At 32.6% G+C, this 22,193-nt stretch overlaps 1 protein-coding gene across 1 annotated transcript in view; it reads right to left on the minus strand.

Annotated features, from left to right (window-relative positions):
• The window catches only part of LOC134855548 (lipoxygenase homology domain-containing protein 1-like), a gene marked incomplete at its 5' end in the record, with an annotated part of 191,574 nt that overhangs the window by 4,656 nt on the left and 164,725 nt on the right, over positions 1 to 22,193 (minus strand). The window contains 18 exon segments of the mRNA XM_063872089.1: positions 1,059 to 1,176; positions 2,437 to 2,560; positions 2,847 to 2,933; positions 3,218 to 3,375; positions 5,640 to 5,756; positions 8,047 to 8,173; positions 8,538 to 8,731; positions 9,281 to 9,413; positions 9,880 to 9,966; positions 11,022 to 11,188; positions 11,423 to 11,571; positions 11,859 to 11,934; positions 12,361 to 12,488; positions 13,999 to 14,104; positions 15,555 to 15,637; positions 18,185 to 18,336; positions 18,669 to 18,934; positions 19,221 to 19,332. Coding sequence (XP_063728159.1) covers positions 1,059 to 1,176; positions 2,437 to 2,560; positions 2,847 to 2,933; positions 3,218 to 3,375; positions 5,640 to 5,756; positions 8,047 to 8,173; positions 8,538 to 8,731; positions 9,281 to 9,413; positions 9,880 to 9,966; positions 11,022 to 11,188; positions 11,423 to 11,571; positions 11,859 to 11,934; positions 12,361 to 12,488; positions 13,999 to 14,104; positions 15,555 to 15,637; positions 18,185 to 18,336; positions 18,669 to 18,934; positions 19,221 to 19,332 — 2,384 coding nt within the window.

Raw genomic sequence — 22,193 nt, forward strand, 5'->3', positions numbered from 1 at the left:
CCCTGGTTACTTGAAGCTAGAGTTACCAAGACTTAAACAATTTTGCAAGTTCAATGCATTCGGAGCTACCTGAATATCGATGACTCACACAAACAATAAAGTGAAAGTAACAAACTTATAAATTTTGGCCTAAAAATTCAAAGAAGCTGAATTTTTGATTTTGAATTTTAAATAAGTCATGTATTGCACAAGACACACCAAAAAATGCACAAGTCAATAGAGTTTTTGAATGGTTTCGAAAAAAGTTATGAGGAGAAACGGAAAAATAAGGCAACTTTTGTGTAGCCTTGACTACCTTATAACTCAAAAAAGAACTCAAAAAAATAAATTTTGCATCCACAAAAGCGAAACGAAAAAATCTGTTCGATTACACAAATCATTTTTCAGTTAAGAAAAACAAAATTTTTTTTAAGGCATTTTCGAAGTTACTTCAAAACACCATCACTTTTGGCAATTCAATGATTAGCATTTTTTTGCGATGCGACGGCTGTTATGCCAAAACAAGAAAAAGTCTTTGAAATATCGATGACACCAATTTAGCTAAATGCATAAAATTTTGAAAAAAATTTTTTCATAGATTTTGGTTACGGAACTGTGAAGATTAAAGATTAGCATTTTCGATCTATGGAGGTCAACTCATTTAAAATTAAAGTGAAAATTAAGGCAATTTTTCCAAAATTTTATGATTCCCTTAATCATAATCATTCGATCCGTTTTTCTTGCCGGAAGTAAAATGCAAATTTAATCAACACTCTTCTCAGTTTTCAGATTAAGATTGTAAGAAAACGAACGGATTTTTTTAAAGCTTTGGTTATAACAGTTTAATTTTATCTTTGGTTATAACAGAATTTTATTACTGTGATCAAAAAGGCCTCTTTCAGTTTCTAATTGCTGAAAAAGTGATTACCAATTTCAAAAAATCTTCAAAAGCATCGATGAAAAAAAAATGTTTTGATCCATCAGACAACCTAAAGTTTGTGAGCAATTTTTTCTTTGAGCGAAAAGTTTTTTTAATCAAGTTCGTACAGAAAAATGCCCAAATATCAAATGAAATATACCTGAACGGAGTTTGGGTTGTTGGTTTTCTGGGCTGCTGCTTCTTTGCTGCTTTTTTGTCATTTGTTGCGACTTGAACTCCTCGTTCTAAAGTGTCCACCACAATCTGGTACATTCTCACTAAAAATAAAAGAAATTACAAGAACATATATATTCATTCATTTAATTTAATCGCAACATTAATACGAATGCGAAACTTTTCTTCGCAAACGTTTGCAAGAACACGACAAAAACAGCTCTACAAAATTCAATAGGGGAAAAAACAAATTTGAATTAAAAAAATTCGACTAGGTCGAGGATTCGATCTGTGACCTACTGCAATGAAATGATGTCGGGTCTCACTCACTAAACCCTCAGCCACGCACACTAAACCATCTTCAAACACTAGCCACGAGTAACGCAACTACTCATGCTAATAAATTGCCAATTCAATTCAGCAAAAATGGCACCAAATACAATTGACACAATTTTGCCAAACTATGCATAATTTGTGCATTTCAAAAAAATTGCAAAATACTTGAGATGGAAAAATTCCGAATCCGGATTTTTTTTATTCTACTGCTGTTTGAAACAAATAGTTTTTTTTTGATTGATTAGATGAATTCAAAAAGCATCAGCTGTGTTATTTTTATACTATTCAAATGTCAAAGCCCATGCTATCAAAAGTGGCTCCAATATTTGCGACTTAGGGTAGAAAAAAGAAGGTTCGTAACAACACACTAAGCTGACGCTAGTGTAATCACTTAAATTAAATTCAATAACACAAATCAGCTTAATCATTCAGTTGATAAGTTCAATGAAGCTCTAAATAAAATGAAATAAAATTTCTAAAAGGTGATATCCTTTATTCGGTCAGGTTTTTCCTGTTTTACGGCCCAAAACTGATTTTTTTTTGAAATTCTAATTGATTGAAATTAAATGCAGCGAAAGAGAATCTGGATTCTCAATAAAAACAGAACTCAATTAAGTTTCCTAATTTTGGGCCGTAAAACAGAAAAGATTTGTTTTGTCTGCACATCCGAACATTTAAAAGAACTCGATACCAATTTTGGGTAATAATTGTGTGAAAAATTAGTTGACGAGAATCGTGATCCAATTAGGATGAAAACAGAAAAAAAATTTCAAAAAGACAATTGAGTTAAGAATCGGCTAATTCTGTTTCTGTTTAGTTTTTTTTAAGTAAAATCGGATTTTAATAAAACTTCAGATTAGTTTAAGTGGCGAATGATTTTGTTCAAAAACTTGCGAATGATTTTGTTCAAAAAAGCAGTATAAATAATCTACTACAGTTTTTTTGAACAATTCAATATATTTCTTAACAAAATTTTTTAAAAGTATGCCCCTGATGCTAACTAATACAGTCACAGTATTGCAACTCACCTTCAAGGCCTGTGTGTTTGATTGGGAGTTCCCTGACCAGATGGCCTCCGTCCCATTCAGCCGATAGCCATTTGTTCACTTCGAATACTTCACTCCAATCAGTGAACAAACTCTCAATCGAAAGCTGAAAAAAAGTGTTATAAAAAATTTATAAATAATGACGCTGACAAAAATTCAGCTATTTTGGATTGAAATTATTTGATACACGATAATTTGGATAAAAGCATAGAACTAAATGATGCTACATTTTATTTCGCTTTGTATTTTTTCAGGCAGTTTCAGATATTTAGGTAGATCGAAAAAACTAAGGCTGCAGTTTTGAGTTATTAATTGTTTGGAACAATTGGGAGTTTCATAATTCGATCAAATTAAAAAGATATAAATTGTCGTGATTAAAAGTATGTTTTTACCTTCTCAAGTAGCCATGATGGATTGTGTCCGTAATTATCGCTTTCTACTCGTATCTTCTGTAGATCTCCAATATCACCAAACGAACACTGAAAAAGTTTAAATAATGATAGAAAAAATATCAACCATTTAGTATCGGTTGTTACGAATAACTTCTGAAAGAATTGGTTGTTACGAACAACTTCTGGAACAATTGGTTATTACGAACAACTTCTGAAAAAATGTACTGGTGCACAGTAACAAACCCTCAACCCCTAGAAAAAATAATTCGACGACTAAGCATGATTTCATTTCGTAACTGTTATTGAATTTCCACCCTTGGGGGGGTGGCAGTTAAAGAGATCCGAGGCAGCAAAGTGTTGTTTCCACCCACCGGAAATGTGTCGACTGATCCCGGCTGGAACCCATTCCTAACTTGAGGCAGATCCGTTGAGACTGTATTGACGGAACCACACATGCTCAGCGTGATCAGAGATTCAGTGCCCGCCTCTTTGTCTTTGCCAGTCGAAAGAGTCACTTTGTAATCGCCGGCTAAAATAGGAAAAATTAAAACTTTTAACTTTTGTTTCATTAATATTTTTTGAGGAAAATGTGAAAGAAATTCAATTTTTCATATACACGCTGATTAAAATACTTTTTTTAACAACAGACAAAAGTTTTTTTTTTGAAAAAATCCTTACTGAACTAACTAAAAAACTCATTGAAATCAAATCATTACAAAAACTACTCTTGTCCTGAAAGACAAGGTTTTTGATTTTCAAATTCTCTTTTCAGATCCGCTTTCTGTTTTTTCCTATCATGAAAATTCATTGACCAAAAAAGATCTATGAGGTTTGTCATAACTTTGTTGAAAATAAGCTACTGTGAAATAGCAAATTACTATATTGAATTTCCAACTAAAATAAGCTTAATTCATTTGTAATTTTGTTTGTGTAACGACTTCACTTGGAAACAATTTATAATGATTTAGTTTCTAAATAAAATTTGCCCCTTTCCCTTTGAAGAAACGGTGAAATTGTTAAGAAGGTTAAGTTAGTCGAATTTTCGACCAATCAGAATGCAGCAAAAATTGAATTTTACATAGACCGTTCTAGTGCTAGCTTGCTGCTTTTTTATACGGGTTCTTTAATTAATACCATAGAGGTGTCGATTGTTAACTAAATCTATACTTCATTATCGTTTGTTTTCATTGATCACGGAAATAATGAATTTTAATATTTATTAATAGAATTATTGAAAAAAAAACAAGAAAATTAGGAAACAATCTTCCACCGGCTCAACCGTACAATCTTTCCCCTAAATGACCTGCCTTAGAAAGCCCTCCACAAGCATCTATTAAATCTGAAAAAAAAATATCTAGAAAAAATGCATGTCAAAGAAACGAGCAAAGAAAATTGACTTAAACCTTTTTTTATAAGTGGGATTCCATTTGTACCCGCAGTGACAAAAAAGGACAAAAATTGATTACATTCAGAAAAACTATAGCTCATTGTAAGTATGGAATCGATTTATCAACATTAATTTTGCGAATGATAATCGGTTCAATAATTGAAAGAATGCCAAATGATTGGATTTTAATGCCAAAATAACGAGTTTTTCTACTCTATAAAACCTGTATATAATCAGGTGATACTCTGCATTTAATCAGTATTTAATCTGTATACAATGAAACTTGTAAGTAATCTGTAGATAAATTAGAAATAATCTGTTGATAATATGTGGATGATCTGCATATAATATATATATATATATATTGATTATACTGCCTGAAAGCTATAGGAGTCGTACCACTTTCATTTTTGAACAATCAGAGATTAAATTGATTTTTTTTTCGAAACTAAAAAAAAAATTGTAATCAAAAAACTTTTACTCAGTGTCATAGTGAGCTGAGCTCACACGAGGAAAGATGTTTACCGCAAACTACAATCTTCAAGAGACCACTTTAAGATTGTGCAATCTAAGAGTTCCTGCGGTTGTAAAAGTAATTTTGTGCAAAGCTTCTGCCATTGTCATTTATAAGGTTTTAGGGCAATTTTGTGAGAAAAATATCAACAAAAACCTAGAAAAAACTAATTAAAGAGCAATTATTTTTTTTGCTGAAACATATTTCCACAATACTGATGTTATATTTTTTTCAGATCAAAAATTAGTACAAAAATTTCAATGAAAGGCCTACATTCTATTTTTTTTTAATATACTCAGTATATATCAGTATATATATACTTTTTAATCGGTATATAGTCTGTATATAATTTGTGTATAGTATGTATCGAATCTGTATATAATCAGTATACAATGAGTAGATAATCTGTAGATAAACGGTTATAATCCGTAGACGATCTGTATATGGTATGCATGAAATATCATACAGAAGAAAACATTTTTAGAGTGGTTTGGTAATAATTAATTAAAAAACATAAACTATGCTATTAATTACCTAGATCAATGCTTTAAATCATTTTTCTATATTATTACGTTTAATATTGAAAAAATCTAGGCTATACTCAAAGTTAGACTATGAAAAATTGATTCTTCGCACTAAATGTACTTGGGGGATGTACGCTTGATCCCTTACCCCCTAAACCAACTTAGGAGATCACTTAGTTAAAAATGACACGTTTCAGCCAATCAAACTAGAGCATAGCAAACGTAAACGCAGGCTTACTACAGATAGCGGAAGTATCTCACAAATCTTAAAATCTACAAAAATTTCAAGGATAAGGGAAATTTTTTGTAGGACAGTCAACCCGGGTCAAATGGACCCCAAAAAATTATAGCGATTGAAAAAGACTTACGTCCAGAGATGTCTTCCGGTACACTTGTTGGATCCACTTTGAACTCCCTCTCCGTTTTCTGGTCTCCGATATCAGAGTCGAGCCAGCTCATACACGGGAACATGTATTGCTGGCGACCTAATTAATATCATGTATTGATTAACTTATTTTTTTTTGTTTTCGGCGTTTCGGATAGTATCTATCAAGGGCTTGTCAGCTTGTCAGCTTGTCTAAGTATAGCCCGTTTTGTATTTTTTTTCTGTTTTTTTAAGCATTTTTGTTGAGCAAAGCTCTTTTTGGCGGTTAGAGTTTTCATTTCAAAAAACGCTTTAGCGCTATAAGTAGTGCCTCTTAATTAGTCGGACTCAAAGATGCATAATCTGAAGAATCTTTTTAACTGTGGCTTAACCAAAATAATGACAAAAGTCGATAAAAAGTCGGAGAAAAATAAAAATATTTGAATCCTTTATTCAATTTTTTCTCAATTTTTTCTTTGGATGCAGAGAAGCTTATCAAACAACTTCAGCAAATGAAAGTTGTTGAATGAAAAGTATTTTGTTCGCATTTTTATGAATCTTTCGAAAACTGTTTATAGTTTATTTTGAATATTTTCAAAAAATTACTTTCCCACGTTGACCAAAAAAGCTAATCATACAAAATTCATAAGAAAAAGTGCTAATCATACACTTTTCATGCAATTCCATAAGTACAGAAAATTGCATGAAAAGTCTATGATGAAGGATTTTTCTTATATGGAAATTTTATGACTAGCATTTTCCCATAAACCAAAAACTTGATTTTTTTTTTTAATTTAGCTTCTCAAAATTTATGGAAAAAACCATGGTTAACTCCAAACTAGAGTCACCAAAAGTTTGATCGTCTTGTGTTTACAATGCACTAGAAAGGACCTAAGGTTTCTTACACAAATATATAGTAAAAGCATCAAACTTTTAATTTTTGGCAAAAAATTTCAAAGATAGTTTTCTCTTATAAAAATTGAGTTTTTAACATATCAGACAATCATCAAGATATACATAAATACGCCATACAAAAGAAATAGGAGTGTTCAGCGTTTTTATTACGATACACCGGCTTTTATGCCGAAACAAGAAAAAAGTTCTTTGAAAATTAGATGACACCATTTTAGAAAAATTATTGAAACTTGTATGTTTAGTATTTCTTCATAGACATAGTTTCTGGAATTACATGATTAACTTTTTCAGTCTATGGAGGCAACCCGGGTTTATTGTTTGCGTCTACAAATTCTGATTTTTGTCCAAAATTGTTTTCCTTACAATTTGCATATATGAAAACTGTATGGGCGTTTTTATATACATTACCAAAACAATCCAAAATTTCAAATATAATGAAAGATTTTTAATTTTTGTTTTTATCTTATAAAATATGCCAAAACATTATGCTTGCAAATTGTTAAGTCTTTTGTTAGAAAAATGTAGCTTAGACTAAAAATTTCATGAAACAAACATCACCCTGGGTAATTTGTGTAGGGTAATAATTCTATATTTTTTCTAGTCATTACGAGGCCAAACTGTACATTTTGCGCATTGTAAGCGGATTCCGCAACAAGGACGCTCCCTTTGTTCTTCTTTTGTTCTTTCATTTTCTTTGATCGTTCCGACAAAATTTTAACATGTTTAAAGACTTGTCTATGGAATCCAGGAACATACAGACACAATATTGTGCGCCTACCCAGTGCACAATTTGGCCTCGTAATGGTAAGAAAAACTAATTTAACAAAAAACTAGGCCACGATCCTCATGCACTAGGGTTTGTAATTTAGGCAGCGTCCTAGTCTTAATAAAAGTTACGTTCTTTGTAGTAAGATTGGCTGAATTTCAAAAATAAATTTCGTGTTGAAGCTGAAAGTTTATTTTCTCGGTGAGATCCTTGCCATCAAACATTTTGGATAAAAGTGCTTCAGAAAGCGATGGTTTTTATCCTTTTGGATGATACGCCAAAAATAAAGAGGAAATCAAAAAATTTATAACTTCATTTTATGGAAAAACGCTTGTCATACAATTCCATAGTATGGAAAAGTGCTTATAAATCTGTAGTACATCAAACTATTTGTCATACATTTCCATACTATCAAAAAAAGCGTATAATGCCTGTTTTATACCTATTTTTTGGAACAGCAGAATGAGAAATTTTCACTTTTGAAGTTGTATAATAACTTTTGTCAACCCTGGTAAAGACTGTAAGCAGATCGGTGATCAGGTCACGAGGAAAATGAGCAGTGTTCTCAAACTATCGTTGAAAGACAAACGGCAAAGTTTTTTTTAACTGCTCTATGACAAGAGCTTACAAAATGAAACTTTTCAATAGACATTTTTTGAAAAAGTGAAAAACTGTTTTTCTGTGCAGTGCACCCTACACTTTTTCTGTGCAGTACACGTAAAAGTTTTACCTTGCGGATGTTCTTTGATTCGCACGTGGTCCACGAACCAGGAGGCTGGGAGTCCCTTGCCCACGTGCCCCAGTCGGATGGAGGAAAGGGGGCCAAGATAGACGGCCTCCAGTTCGAACGAGTCCTCCTGTCAATACGAAATTCCAAATAGTTAGAAACAACAAGTTCAGTTTGTCCAAATCGCTGAAATCTGGCCATTAATAGCGGTTACAAAAAATTTCATTTTTTATTTGTTGTTGAAAATAGAAACGCATCTTCATGGCTAACTGTTGTACTAAAAAAATTGTTAAATAATTGCAACATCAATTTCCGAAACTAATGTAAACGATAAAAAAAGGTCAGTCTCATATGCCAAGTATGAAATTTTATTAATTTCATGGGCCTAATTATCAATTGTTCAAATCTAAAACTGTCACAAGTATTTTGCGATTTTTAATCAAACTTGGAGGAACTTTTACAGGTTTCCAGGAAAAAACTAAACAAACACTAACACTGCCCATGGAAAACATCACTTTCTGTTCGATTCCATCATCACCATCATCAGTCTGTTCACGCTTGTTCACACTTCTCCTCAAGTATCTCTTGCCCGACGATCCCGATCGGCCGAACAGTTCAATGAAGACATCAGCTGCAGTGCTGCCTCCTATTTCGTGCCCAGTCACAACTGTCACTTGGTAAGTTATGACTGCAAAAAAAAAATAATATGTGAAATTTTTGACTAATTAATATTTTTTATTAATCACTTTTTGGATCAATTTCATTTAACATGCTAATTTGGTCTCAATTTTACTCGTTGTCTCTTTTCATTTGAATTTCAAAATCCAACCACTTTATTAAATTGAATTTTTTTCAGCCATTTCTTCCGGTAATTTTGGGTGTTGATTGGATAGCAGCATGTTAGAAAAAATTTACAATAAAAAGATAAAGTCCGAGATTGTTCATAAAATTCCTGTTAAACTCCTATTTGAACTTAGGTGTGAACAACTTCTGGTCTGAACAAAAAATTCGGGAAAATTTGGATGGATTCATCAAAAATATTCAGAAAAAAAATCGTCTCGTATTAGCTGTAATTCTCATGTCTGGATAAAAATAGATAGACACAATAGACAACAGACATTGGAAAAAAATATAAAAACGCAGGTGAAAAAAGGTTCATGTCTTACTTTGTACAAAACAAAAAAAATGACAAAAGAATCGGAAAAGTAATAAAAAAGTGGAAAAAATCATGTCCTACTTTGTGTGGCCTTGTCTCCTGGCCAGTTGATGGCCACTTCTTTCACCAGATCCCCACAGTTCAGGTCCATAGATATATGGCCATCAATGTATGCACAGAACTGGTCATTACTCACTGGGTCATATAACACCACCTGCAAAATCGAAGAGTTCCATTTTTCATTTTGAAGATACAGAACCTTCTTTTTAGATTTGTTTTGCGGTTGGTTGTAACGAAAATTTGATATTCGAAATAAAAATCCGTGGTTTCTTTTAATTTTACCTCGAAATTGATAAAAATAACCACAAATTATAAGCTAAGTTATCCAAATTGATTTGAAACTTTACGATAACAGGTTTTTAATTACAAAAGCTTAAGATTTTTTCTTTCCTTCACGTGATATAAACTTTTTCCTCAGTGTTTGGTAATAATGTCGATTTGTTATAGAAAAAGCTTGACTATTTAGTCTGATTAGGTTAATGGAAAAGACATTAATGCTTCATGCTTTGCCTTATAAAATTACTCGTTATCTCATAAAACTAATGCTTATGTGAAGAAAGGGCTGCGCCAAAAAGTCTTTTAAAAAGTCTATTAGTCAAATAAGATGACCGGTTGAGTACCTTATTGAAGTGCCAGTCTGGATTTTCTCCTTTGTTATTGTGACGCAGTCTCAGTTTTGTTGGCTTACCAACACCACTAGTGAAGACCTGAAAGTAAAAAAATGTAGAAAAACATATTTGGGTTTTTCCCTCCTTGGTTCCAGGAAGCCCTGGGTTCTTTTCTCAAACCAAGTGCTGCTAGCGAGAAGGCAACCCTAGATGAATGACGAGTTCTGAGTCAGTAGATAGTAGTTAATATAACAATAACGGGTGAATAACAATATAATATTTTTTAAACTAAGTTTTACCCAATAATACTTTTTCATCACTGTACTTCAGCTTTTTTCTCTCTGTTAAGATGGCTGATATACAGTCTACACAATTGCGATCAACCAAGTTTGGTCGACCTGAAATTTTTCGAAAACGTGCCTTTGAGAAAATCCTGAACCAAAGGGCTTAAAAATTAAAGGTAACTACGGTAATTACGAAGCGATACTTAATGCGTTCGAATCTGGATGGAGGCCACATTTTTTGCAAGTTTTAATTAATTTTTTGTCTCTATTTTGATATGAATAAATAATTCAAGTCTTAAAGTAGCACTAGGCAACTAGCTCTGATGCAGAACTAAAGCAATGCTGCAATTTGTTTCTCTGAATTGTTTCTCTGACCGCTGGTTTTCTGCTTACGAAATAGCAAATCATTACTGATTATTTTTCTGACATATTTCAATCTGGGTTTAAGTTTAAATAATCCCACATTTTTTGCTCCTTTTTCGTTAAAAATAAATTTTACTGGAAATGTGAATCTTAATTGTCCACTGTTATTTAAAAATATTTTCGATTGCACGATTCTCGAATTTTTGGTTGTCGAAACTTAATACAAAGTATTCCGCTCTCAAATTTCAATTTTTTCATTTTCATAGTAGTTTTACGTGTTATAACGGCTAAATGCGTGATATTACGATGTGAAATATTAAGACCAAATCTGTTCACAATTGTTGGTTTGTTCACCATGCAAAATTTCATCGCATAATAGCAACGTTGAAATAATTTTTGAAACTTGAAACTCAAATGTGGGGAAATTGGAAAATAGCCCAATGTTTGAATATCAGCTCGCATGGGCACTTTAAAAGTTCAAAATCGAAAAAAAAACTGCTTTCGAACCTCGGCTTCTTTGGTTGATTCCGGGAAAAATGGATCCCCCACTCCCCCTCCGATCATCATCTCCTGACTCTGTTTTCCCCCCTCCCCCACCACCTGCAGAAACACATTGGCTTGGGTCCCATCTCGGGGACCATTTCCGGTTGTCACAGATAAGGTCCATTGTTCAGCTGAAACGCATCAGTTTTTTTTGTTTTTGGTTCAGTTTTTTGGTGCAGGTTTCTGTATTTTTCGTTTGATCTGTAAACCATTTATCAACTATTTCAGAGCAAAACTAATCACTTTGATCTTTAAATACAATGTCTTTTAATAATTTAAGATATTAAAAAAACTAAAAATCAACAACGACAGATTCAAAGCCAAATTTCTAAATCTGAGAGAAAATATTGGATTGATGCACTCACGGAATTGGCGTTTCTTCGAAGATCCTTTCTGCTGGCTGGTCGTCTTTCGACTGGGAGCAGTGAATGGGTCCATTTCAGGGGGTTCATCGCGACTGCTTAGCGCGAGGTCGACTGCAATCTCGCCAGATTCAACTCCACTGTCTAGCCATCTGAAGTGAAAAAAAAAGATGCAAGGTTTGTTTGAAAAACAGATTAAATTTTATAACTTAAAGAAAGTCTTAATACGAAAACTAATAAAATATAGTTAAAATCAAAGATTATATTTGAAAAAATGCAATAATATTGTTTTTCTTGGATGAATTTTGAAGATATATTTCAAGACGGCATTAAATAAAACGTTATTTTACATTTTAAAATTTTTACATACGGCATGTTCCAGTTTAAGATGCTTGTAGATTTTTTAGGTGAAAATTAAAAATGGCTTTGTTAATCTGACCTGTAGCAGGAGAACAGAAACTCGTAGGGGGAGTCGTCTTGCTCTATCACAACTTTGTCCAAATACCATCCGGCCCCTGATAATTACAGACAGACAAGGTTTTTTGAAAGCATTTATTTGGTACCAATTGAAAAAAATAATATCCCTAAAAGACTAAGCTTGATACAGATTTTACTATTTGAAGATAAGTGAAACGGGATCTACTTAACAATCTCTCCAAATCCCCCCCCCCCCCTATGGTACCTCCACTCCTATAAATAAATACAGTAAATTAGCACTGAGCTTTCTTATGAGAATTCTAATTTTGCTGCATTCTGATTGTTCAAAAAATCGACCATTTTGATCTACTTATCAATCTCCCCCATTTCCTAAAAGTGGTGGATATTGTTAAGTAAATCCTCGATTATTGCAAATTTCAAATTTTTCGAATTTTTATTTTCAAAACTACTTTTTCTTAGAAAAAAGTATAAAACCGGATTCCAATAAGCTGCTATCAGCTTACCATATCCTTGTGCATTATGTCCAACTGTGACTACTTCCAACTGGCCACAAGAGACAGCCACGAACTGGAAAGTGTCTGTTTGTCCTGGCACAAATGGATTCTCACTATCCAGGGGTCTACGAAGCGTCCTGAAAATGAAAAATTAATCTGAAAAAACATTTTACAATATTTTTTTTACATTTCTTTAACATAAAATTAAAAAAAAAAAACAGAACGAAGTTTGGCGATTGATGAATATTTAATTCCAGCTGCTGGAAATTTCTTCCCGATGTAGAAAAAAAATTGGTCCTAAAACGACGAACAACAACCAGAAAACAAAAAAAAATCAAACATTTTTTTCACAAAATTTTTTGAATAATACAGAACTTTTTTGTCTACAAGCCCTAAATAGTTTGCGTTCTGGAAAAATTAAGTTCTTTTAAGTTTTCAGATAACGAAAGATACTCGATCACTTTTTCGATAGAAATTAGACTAAAAGTCAAAATTTTCAAACCGGTTTTTCTCGACACTGGGAAAACTTTAAAACGTTTTGAGTTTTTAATATCGTTGGAACCAGGACTGAAAGGGTTCGAGTCTGATGTATCACTCGATCCAATCCGATAATCATCTGTTGAACCTGATTTTGCGTCGACAAGAAAGGAAAAAATTAAAACACAACCGAAGTTTCAGCCGAAGTCGTAACAATAATCATACAACAATCAAACTCTTACTCGTTTTTGCCATAACTTTTTTTCAGAAACAGCTACCATGTTATACAAATCAGTTTCTAATTAGGCTGATATATTTGTGCGTTTGCTAAAATTTTATCTTAAAAATTAAAAAAAAAACAAATTCCAGATTAACAGTTAAGAAACCAAAATCTACCCTAGTCGATCAAGGAGGGTTATCTTGCAAGATTTTACAGGATGGAGGTTATCTTACAAGGTCTTGCAAGAGTGAGGTTATCTTGGAAGAATCTTGTAAAATTCTTGCAAGATCTTGCAAGATAACCAACTACGAAACTTTCAAAAACTTTATTCTGAGCGCCAGAAAAAACTATGGAGATCCAATTTGACTGCGATCACAAAAAGCTCGAAAAATATTAGGTTAAAAAAATTTTAAAACTGTTCATATATTATTTTGATTTTTCGTTTTTCGTAATGTAAATAGTTTCAGATTGTCTTATAATTTATGCATTTCAAATTAAAACTTTCAAAAAAAGTTTGTATGGAATTTTTCATGTTGTTCTGCAACTCTAGCGGTTAAATGTCATTTTTTAAGTCATAATTTTGATGAAAAGATTCAATTATCCTGAGATATTTTGAATCTTCTGTTCACATAATACCAATAAATAAATATGTTCGTCTAATTATGCGGTTATATTTTCCTTTTAAATGATGGGTTGTTCAAGTATTCAAATTTTATTACAGGGAACTGGTAGTGTCTACTGGTAAAAAAAATTACCTCTCTTATTATCTTTAAAGGAGGATGTCTGGCAAGATCTTGCAAGATTCTTGCACGATCTTTTAAAGAGATATATCTTCTTTAAAAGAATCTTGCAAGATAACCTCCCATGATCAATTGATTCTGCCATAACCCATAAAGCCATGATTCTGTAGTAAACATGACCCTACATAACAAGTTGTGTTTGAAAGATACCTTGGTCCACACTCCCCTTCTGTTCCTCGAAGCACTATCCAGACATCCCCCAGAGTCTGAGCAGCTCCTCTGTTGCCAGTGTAAGTATGAATTGTGTACACAACCACTGTAAGAAATATATGTTAAATCAGGTACAATTGAAGTACATCGTATGAAACTAAATTTTGTGCTAATGGTTACAAAATCTTTGACTCTTCTATGTTTTACAGAATTCATAAACCACAATTCGTGCTTGATTTTTTTTACCAGGGGCGGATCTAGGATTTTAACGAGGCGGTGGAGGGTGAAAAAAAATCGAAAAAAGTATCGACCTTTTTTAGGTCGACCAAATTGATTTTCTGAGCTTTTCCAAATCACTATACAGACCCTATTTTGACAGCAGCCAAATTAAAAAAAATCTTTTCGCCGCCGGCGAAAAATAGCGCGCGCGCCTTTAGAAAAGTTTTAGGGTAAGTTAGCCAAAAAAAGATACCTCAAAATTGTAGAAATGGGGATCTTTGGATCGGCCCAGGTTGCCAAAACTTTAAGAAAAAGCACCGCCCCCCCCCCCCAAATCCGCCCCTGATTTTTGCGTAGTGGTACGCCAAATCTGCAAACAGTAAATCAATCAAGTTTCTCCCGATTTAGAAAACGAAAATTCATTGTTTTTTGTATAAAATAAAAGCGCGGCAATAACTAGTTTGACCTGCTCTAAGAGTATTTTCGAATTTTGGTGTAATACTACGTAAAAAGCGGAGCAAATGATCCAAAAATTATGCTGCATGAACGAAACAAATTATAGGCCAGTCGAAAAATTTAATAGCACTGTTGTTGTTAGTAGGTATCAGGATGCAGATGAAAATGCTCTTTATCAGAAGCGCATCTAGGATTTTTTAGCGTAATGGGAAAAAGATTTTCCAAAATTTTAACTTGTTTTTCTAGATCAACTAAAGTAACTTTGCGACCGCTTTCAAAACACCATAAAGACCCTATTGTTAAATAAATTAATTTTCCACCGTCAAAAATTGAAAAAAAAAACAGCACGAAAAGACAGTTTTTGAAAAATTTTGACCGCTAAATTTGCGTTTATTCGACGCGCACTTCCATCAAATTCAGTATATGTTAGTGCAGAAGGTTTTTCACTCTTGATTTGAGTTTTTTTAAGACTTATTCAATCCAATTTTTTTAAACCGTCAGTCTAGAATCTCTGACGGCAATTTCAGTTCAACACTTTTTTGGTGATTTGTTACAATAGGTGACAGATTCAATTTAAATAGCTGGATTGCTCTTTGTTAAATTTCAAACAGTACTTATAGATTATTTCAAAAGAAAAAATCTTCGGCGAAAGAATTGTCAAATTTGATTTTTTGAATAACAGTTCATCTGGCAGAGTAACATCTAAGAGTATCTTAGTAGCATGTAAATTGGTTGAAAAAGAAATGACAATGTGATAATACATTTCAAATTTTTAGTATTAGAACCGCTCTCAATTATCAAATAATTCTCAAAATTACCACATATTGTGACATATCACCACTTTTTATTTAAAAAAATATTTTCGAAGAAAGTTTTATTACATGGATAAGCAGGTCTGTCAGGATAGATGGCTGGGAACTCCACGCTCAAGTCACTGTTGTGCTCCTTTTTATCCGATATCCACCTGAAACAAAACAAAATCAGTTGGCTGGATATTTTTCTCCTGACAAAATTTCTCTTATGTAATTTGAATAAACATTTTTGCATTTGCCTGAGATTTTTTTTCTATGCAAAAGACGGATTATCGAAACTGATTAAAAAATCTAGTTTATCAAATTCATAATTTTATCCAGTTTAACTAACCTAATACCCAGTTTATCACTTTATCTAACCAATTTGAGATTGTAAACCAGATTTTAAATTGCTTTTCTTTCCTAATGAATTCGTTCGTAAAAAAGTATTAAAGCTAGCAAAAAAATTTATTGGGTGAAAAATACAATTGCGCTTTTACAAAAACTACAAATAATTAAACGTTCTAAATTTTGATGTTCAAACAATTATAACTCCACTCTAAAAATTTCAAGAAACGAAAAACAATTGATTGTTTTTCGTCAAAAGTTTTCCGAAAAGTGACTATAGTGGGTTCACAAATATATCTATCTGATAACATATTATACTTTTGCTATGGGGTAATCCCAAATTGTGAGATATCTTTATCGCTTTTTATTTAATCTCAATACACAGTTTCATCCCAAAAAATTCCATAGAGATCCTTCATAATAATTGAAAGGTTCCCACAGCAGGTGTAAAATAGCTTATCCAAACTAATTATCAAACTAAAACAATGTGCTCATAATTTGGTGGTAAAAAACAGCAAAAAATGTGCATGATGAGCAAGTTTTGTAGAGAAAATCTGAAGAAAAAATTTTACTAAGAAAAACTTTGAATCACTATGAATCGATATATAGGACTTGTATAAAACTCACTTGTATGCACTAGCGGAAGCGGATTTAGGGAGGCGGTGGGGGATGGATGCCCCTTCCCTCAGGAATTTGACCCCGGCCGACCCCTGGGTCCCCTTTTGTACTAATTTGCGATATCCATTTTTGGTGGCGGACCCTAAAATTTTTCTAAGGGCGCCTTGGGCGCCAAAATATAGTAATTTTGAGGGGTGAGCGCGCGCCAAAAAAAAAACGCAATATTTTTGGTCAAAATTTTCCAAAAAGTGCCCAAAAACGCCTTTTTTGGCGTGTTTTTTTTTGGAAAAATTGCCTGCGGTGCACAAACTTTGGTAAAAATGGGGTCTTTATAAAAATTTAGGAGACCTCAGAAAGTCAATTTGTTCGACCTAAAAAAAGTCTACAAAATTTTTGAAATTTTTTGAAAATCTGGCCCCCCCTCGAGAAAATCCTAGATCCGCCCCTTCTTGCTTGGACAAAATTTTGTATGACAAATTTATTCTTATTAAAAGGTTTTTGCTTTCTATTCGGTAAATTGCTCGAAAAAATCAGTGAAATTTAATAAATTATCTTTCTGGTTTAGCGGAAAAATTGTAGCAATACAATTTTTTCACATTTAAAGTCAGCAGCAATTTTGTAGCATAATTTGCGATAACCCTTTTTGGTGGCGGCCCTAAAATGTTTCTAAGGGCGCCTTTGGCTCCAATATATAGTAATTTTTAGGGGTGAGCGCGCGCCAAAAAAACGCAATTTTTTTGGCCAAAATTTTCCAAAAAGGTCCAAAAACGCCTTTTTTGGCCTGTTTTTTTTTGGAAAAATTGCCTGCGGTGCACAAACTTTGGTAAAAATGGGGTCTTTATAAAAATTTAGGAGACCTCAGAAAGTCAATTTGTTCGACCTAAAAAAAGTCTACAAAATTTTTGAAATTTTTTGAAAATCTAGCCCCCCTCGAGAAAATCCTAGATCCGCCACTCCTTGCGTGAATAAAATTTTGTATGACAATTTTTTTTATTAAAAGGTTTTTTGCTTTCTATTCGGTAAATTGCACGAAAAAATTAGTGAAATTTAATAAATTTTCTTTGTGGTTTTGCGGAAAAATTGTGGCAATACAATTTTTTCACATTTAAAGTCAGCCGCAATTTTGCACGTAGAAACGTAGAAATTGTTCTGAGTGCTTTGTGTAGTGTAACGTTTTGTTCAGTGTAAAAAGCATCATAAAGTATTTTTTCGCTTTTTTATCATGCGCTGCGTTTTTCGCTCACTGAATCCAGTCGTTCCGTAACGGTAGAAAAAAGATTTTTGATTACAAGTGAAAACAAAACATTTTCTTTTGCATTATTTTGGAGATGATTAGGCTCTTGATTATCTATTTGTTTTATTACTCTAAATAAATTACATGCAAATTACAAAAACAGACACGTATTGATTTAGGTTGTTTTTTTCTAGGTCGAAATTTGGTTTAGAAATCACACAGATTTGAAATTATGGAATTTTCAGGAGTAAAAATTTACGCGAAAGACTTGGCCGAATTAATTGCCAAAATTGTTGAGTTTTTGGGGCTAGGGTCCTTAAAGTGGTTTGAGAGAGCGTTTAAAATCAGTTTGCTCGACCAAAAAAGGGGTGGAATGTTTTTTTTTGGATTAACATTCTGCTTTGTATAAATTTGTATCTGAAACTTGGCTCACATTTATGCCATAAAATTTTTTAAAGTTATAACAACTATAAAACATTGAAAATTTTTTTTTATTTCTAAAATTTTGCTTTTGTTTCACCTTCTCGTCTCGAACTGAATCTCATCTTTGGTGTCTCTATTTTTCATCTTCAGCCTCTCAATGAACCAGGATCGATCCTCCCCCTCCGACTCCCCTTTATTGTCACTAGTAATCTTAACCTTCTTCAATTCAGACCAAATTGGAGTTTGGATCTGAAACAGCAAGAATAAAATCCCAGATTTTCAAAAACTCTTCGCTTCAAATTTTGAACTTCTAGAAAAATCGAAGGTACTTCTTAAAATTGAATGTCAAAACTCAAAAAAAATCTTTTTATCCAAATGAAACTAAAATGAACAAAAAGTAGCTTCGATAAGTTATAATCAATTTTTTTAAATTATAATAAAAAGCTCCACTTGAGCAGAGAAAATTTTTGGCTGGGGATTTTTTTTTTAGTTGTATCGGCCATTTTTGTTTTTTATAAGTCTGCCAAATTCCATCTCTCATAGAAGTGGTTTGTAGTCTTCAAAAAAAAATACTAGCTCACCTCGAAATGATCCGTTTGTCCCGGTCGAAACAACATTTCATTATTACTCGATTGAAGAGGATAATTCTCAACCGCCTCAACTCCCCGTGGGCCATAGAAGGACATAGTTATGCTGGCCATAGTTGAGTCTTCCTCCTGTGGACCAGTGGTGACCCAGAGGTCCCATGTGTGGGTTTGTTGGTTTGGGTCGGGTTGAGATTGTTGTTGATGGGTTTGATCGGCAGTGGTTTCTTTTTCGACTTTGAAGTGTTCGACTCGTTTTTCGCCTAAAAAAAACACTGCTTAGTCTGCTATGTCATTTAAATTTTCTACGAATCTTATAAATTTAGCTACACAAGTATTTTAAATGGAAATATTAAAAACAATCAATACGCAGACAGAAACTAAGAAAAAATATATATAATATTTGTTACTTAGAGGGTTTTTTGTTTTTCAATTTGCTATTAACAACAACATACGATGTTATTGCAAGAAAGCTAGCATGTTGCAAATTTACATGAGAGATTAAAGATTCGATGATCTCAACTTGAATTTAAAAAAAAACTCCCTTACCTGTCAAATCTAGTGTCCTCTTAATGAGTCCGTCGCCCACCCCTGCATCCAGCCATTGGTCACACCTGAACTCATAATCGACAACTCCCCACTCGCCTTCTCTCAACACAACCTAAAGAGGGAAAGAAACAGAATGTTCCGATTTGTTCACATAACTTGGTTTAAAGTAGTATGTCTTCATCAAAATAACGCTGACACCCCTCACGTAATAGATCATAGAAGTGGGAAACTACACAGAATGTTCTGATTAGCTTAGAATTATTTATTTTACCTCTATGTAAAAATTCAACCAAGCTTAATAAAGAACAGAACACTTGATTGAACAGCGCGTACAATTACCCAATTGCAGCCCAATTAATTGAGACGATAAGAATTCTCCGATCAGTGTTGATATAAATGAAATTTCCAGGTAATTATTAATTCTTCCCAGACGCTCCCAATGGTGCTTAATTCTCGCATCACAACCTAGAAGGAGAGAAAAGAACAGAATGTTCCGATCAGTCATTTTACGCATGAGTTTAATGTGCTTTACTTCAATTTTTTCTGAAACATATGCATGTTTTCGATATACAGCATTACACAGAAAAGCAGTCGAAACAGAATTTGAATTCCTAGACCCCAAAAAAATTATAAAATAATCTCAAGGAAGGTTTGCTATAATGCTAATTTATTACAATTCATCCTTAACCAACCCGCACTCAGTAAAAAGAGAAAATAATCGACTATTTTACAATTATATTTATACTTTTATTAAAAGTATAATTCATTATAAGCGCAAAATTTAGATGTTTAAACAATTTTTAATGCATTATAATGATAAGACTTTTCGCGAAGTTATAATGAACTTTAATCAATTATAATTGATTATAGTTTTCCGAAAATCTCTAATAATCTTTTATAAAACTTTATACTCTCTTATAATCTCTTAAAATCTCATTTAATCAGTTATTATCTATTATAATAGATTTTATTCCTTTTGTCTTTCAAAAATCTCTAAAAGTGAGATGTCTTGTCACATTTTGGTTCATCTGAACACAAAGTTTCACCATGAAACAAAAGTTTCATAGATATACCTTCATTTTAATTGAAAGAATCCCGCAGTAGGCGAAATATAACTCTTCTATATCAACCATTAAACTAAAGCTTTGTGCTAATATTTTGGTGGTCAAAAAAACTTAAAATGTGCTCATGAAACAATGATAATCATGAAGAAATGAAAAAAAAAATTATAAATTTGAATTGATTTGAAAACTGTTAAAGCAATTTTCCCATTTTTCACATAAGCCAAAAGCATAAAATATAAGCAATTCAGGAGGAAGGTCGCAGACAAATTGGGCAAACAAAAGGGTATATTAACGATTAAAATGGATTTTTTGCAAAACTAACAGATTAGAAATTCGGATAAAAAAAATGTATTATAATGGATTAAAATTTATTTCAAAAAGAGAGATGATAATCGATTATGATTTGACTAAAATCAATTTTTTTTCTCATTTTTTGTAAGACTGTTACTAAAATCATTTTATAATTGATTATCAACGCTCGAAACTGGATGCGGGAATAACCGAACTTCGACGGAGGCTGGAGACTTTACAGCCTGTTTGAAAACTGTTTTTTGTACAAATACATCACTGCAAAAAAAATAGAACAGAAACAAAGAAAGATAAAAAAAACTAAGATCAACCAGCCCACAAGGAAATCCATGGAAATAATAGATAATAATTGATTTTATTGATCAGGAATGTTTCCATTATATTCGACTATAATTAAACTTTGGGACCACACAATCGATTATAATCTATTTTTTTTCCCTTATTTTCTAAGAATTTAAATTGATTTTATTCAATATATTCCACTATAATGGATTGTAATTGATTGTAGTCTGTACAAACGACTCTCTAAATTTTTTGCGAAATTTGCTGCCCTTCCGACAAATCTCACAGCTTTTTTGGCTTCTAAACTTATTCATATTTACTTTATTCTAACAAAAATGTATTCAGCGTCCTACGAGTGGAATACCCCCATTTTTATCCTCATCCGTCACAAATATCTCATTTTTGAACACTCCCCCCCCTCCTCCTCCCACGCCCAACCCACCTTCATACACCTAACCAAATTTTCCACGCCTAAGCGTCCCCACACTCACTTCCCAACACCTGCAATTCCCCCACAGCACATTTTCAATTTTTTCAAAAATTTTCTAAGCGTTGAAAAGACCGGCCAAAAAAGCGGGGGGGGGGGGGGTGGGGGATGTATGGAACAATTATAATCATGAAGAGATGAAAAAAAAATTATAAATTTGAATTGATTTGAAAACTGTTAAAGCAATTTTCCCATTTTTCACATAATTCACATAAGCCAAAAGCATAAAATATAAGCAATTCAGGAGGAAGGTCGCAGACAAATTGGGCAAACAAAAGGGCATATTAACGATTAAATTGGATTTTTTGCAAAACTAACAGATTAGAAATTCGGATAAAAATAATCGTTCATAATGTATTATAATGGATTAAAATTTATTTCAAAAAGAGAGATGATAATCGATTATGATTTGATTAAAATCAATTTTTTTCTCATTTTTTGTAAGACTGTTACTAAAATCATTTTATAATTGATTATCAACGCTCGAAACTGGATGCGGGAATAACCGAACTTCAACGGAGGCTGGAGACTTTACAGACTGTTTGAAAACTGTTTTTTGTACAAATACATCACTGCAAAAAAAATAGAACAGAAACAAAGAAAGATAAAAAAAAACTAAGATCAACCAGCCCACAAGGAAATCCATGGAAATAATAGATAATAATTGATTTTATTGATCAGGAATGTTTCCATTATATTCGACTATAATTAAACTTTGGGACCACACAATCGATTATAATCTATTATATTCCCTTATTTTCTAAGAATTTAAATTGATTTTATTCAATATATTCCACTATAATGGATTGTAATTGATTGTAGTCTGTACAA

This window comes from Symsagittifera roscoffensis, chromosome 10, assembly GCF_963678635.1.
Source record: "Symsagittifera roscoffensis chromosome 10, txSymRosc1.1, whole genome shotgun sequence".
Taxonomy (NCBI): Eukaryota; Metazoa; Xenacoelomorpha; order Acoela; family Convolutidae; genus Symsagittifera; species Symsagittifera roscoffensis.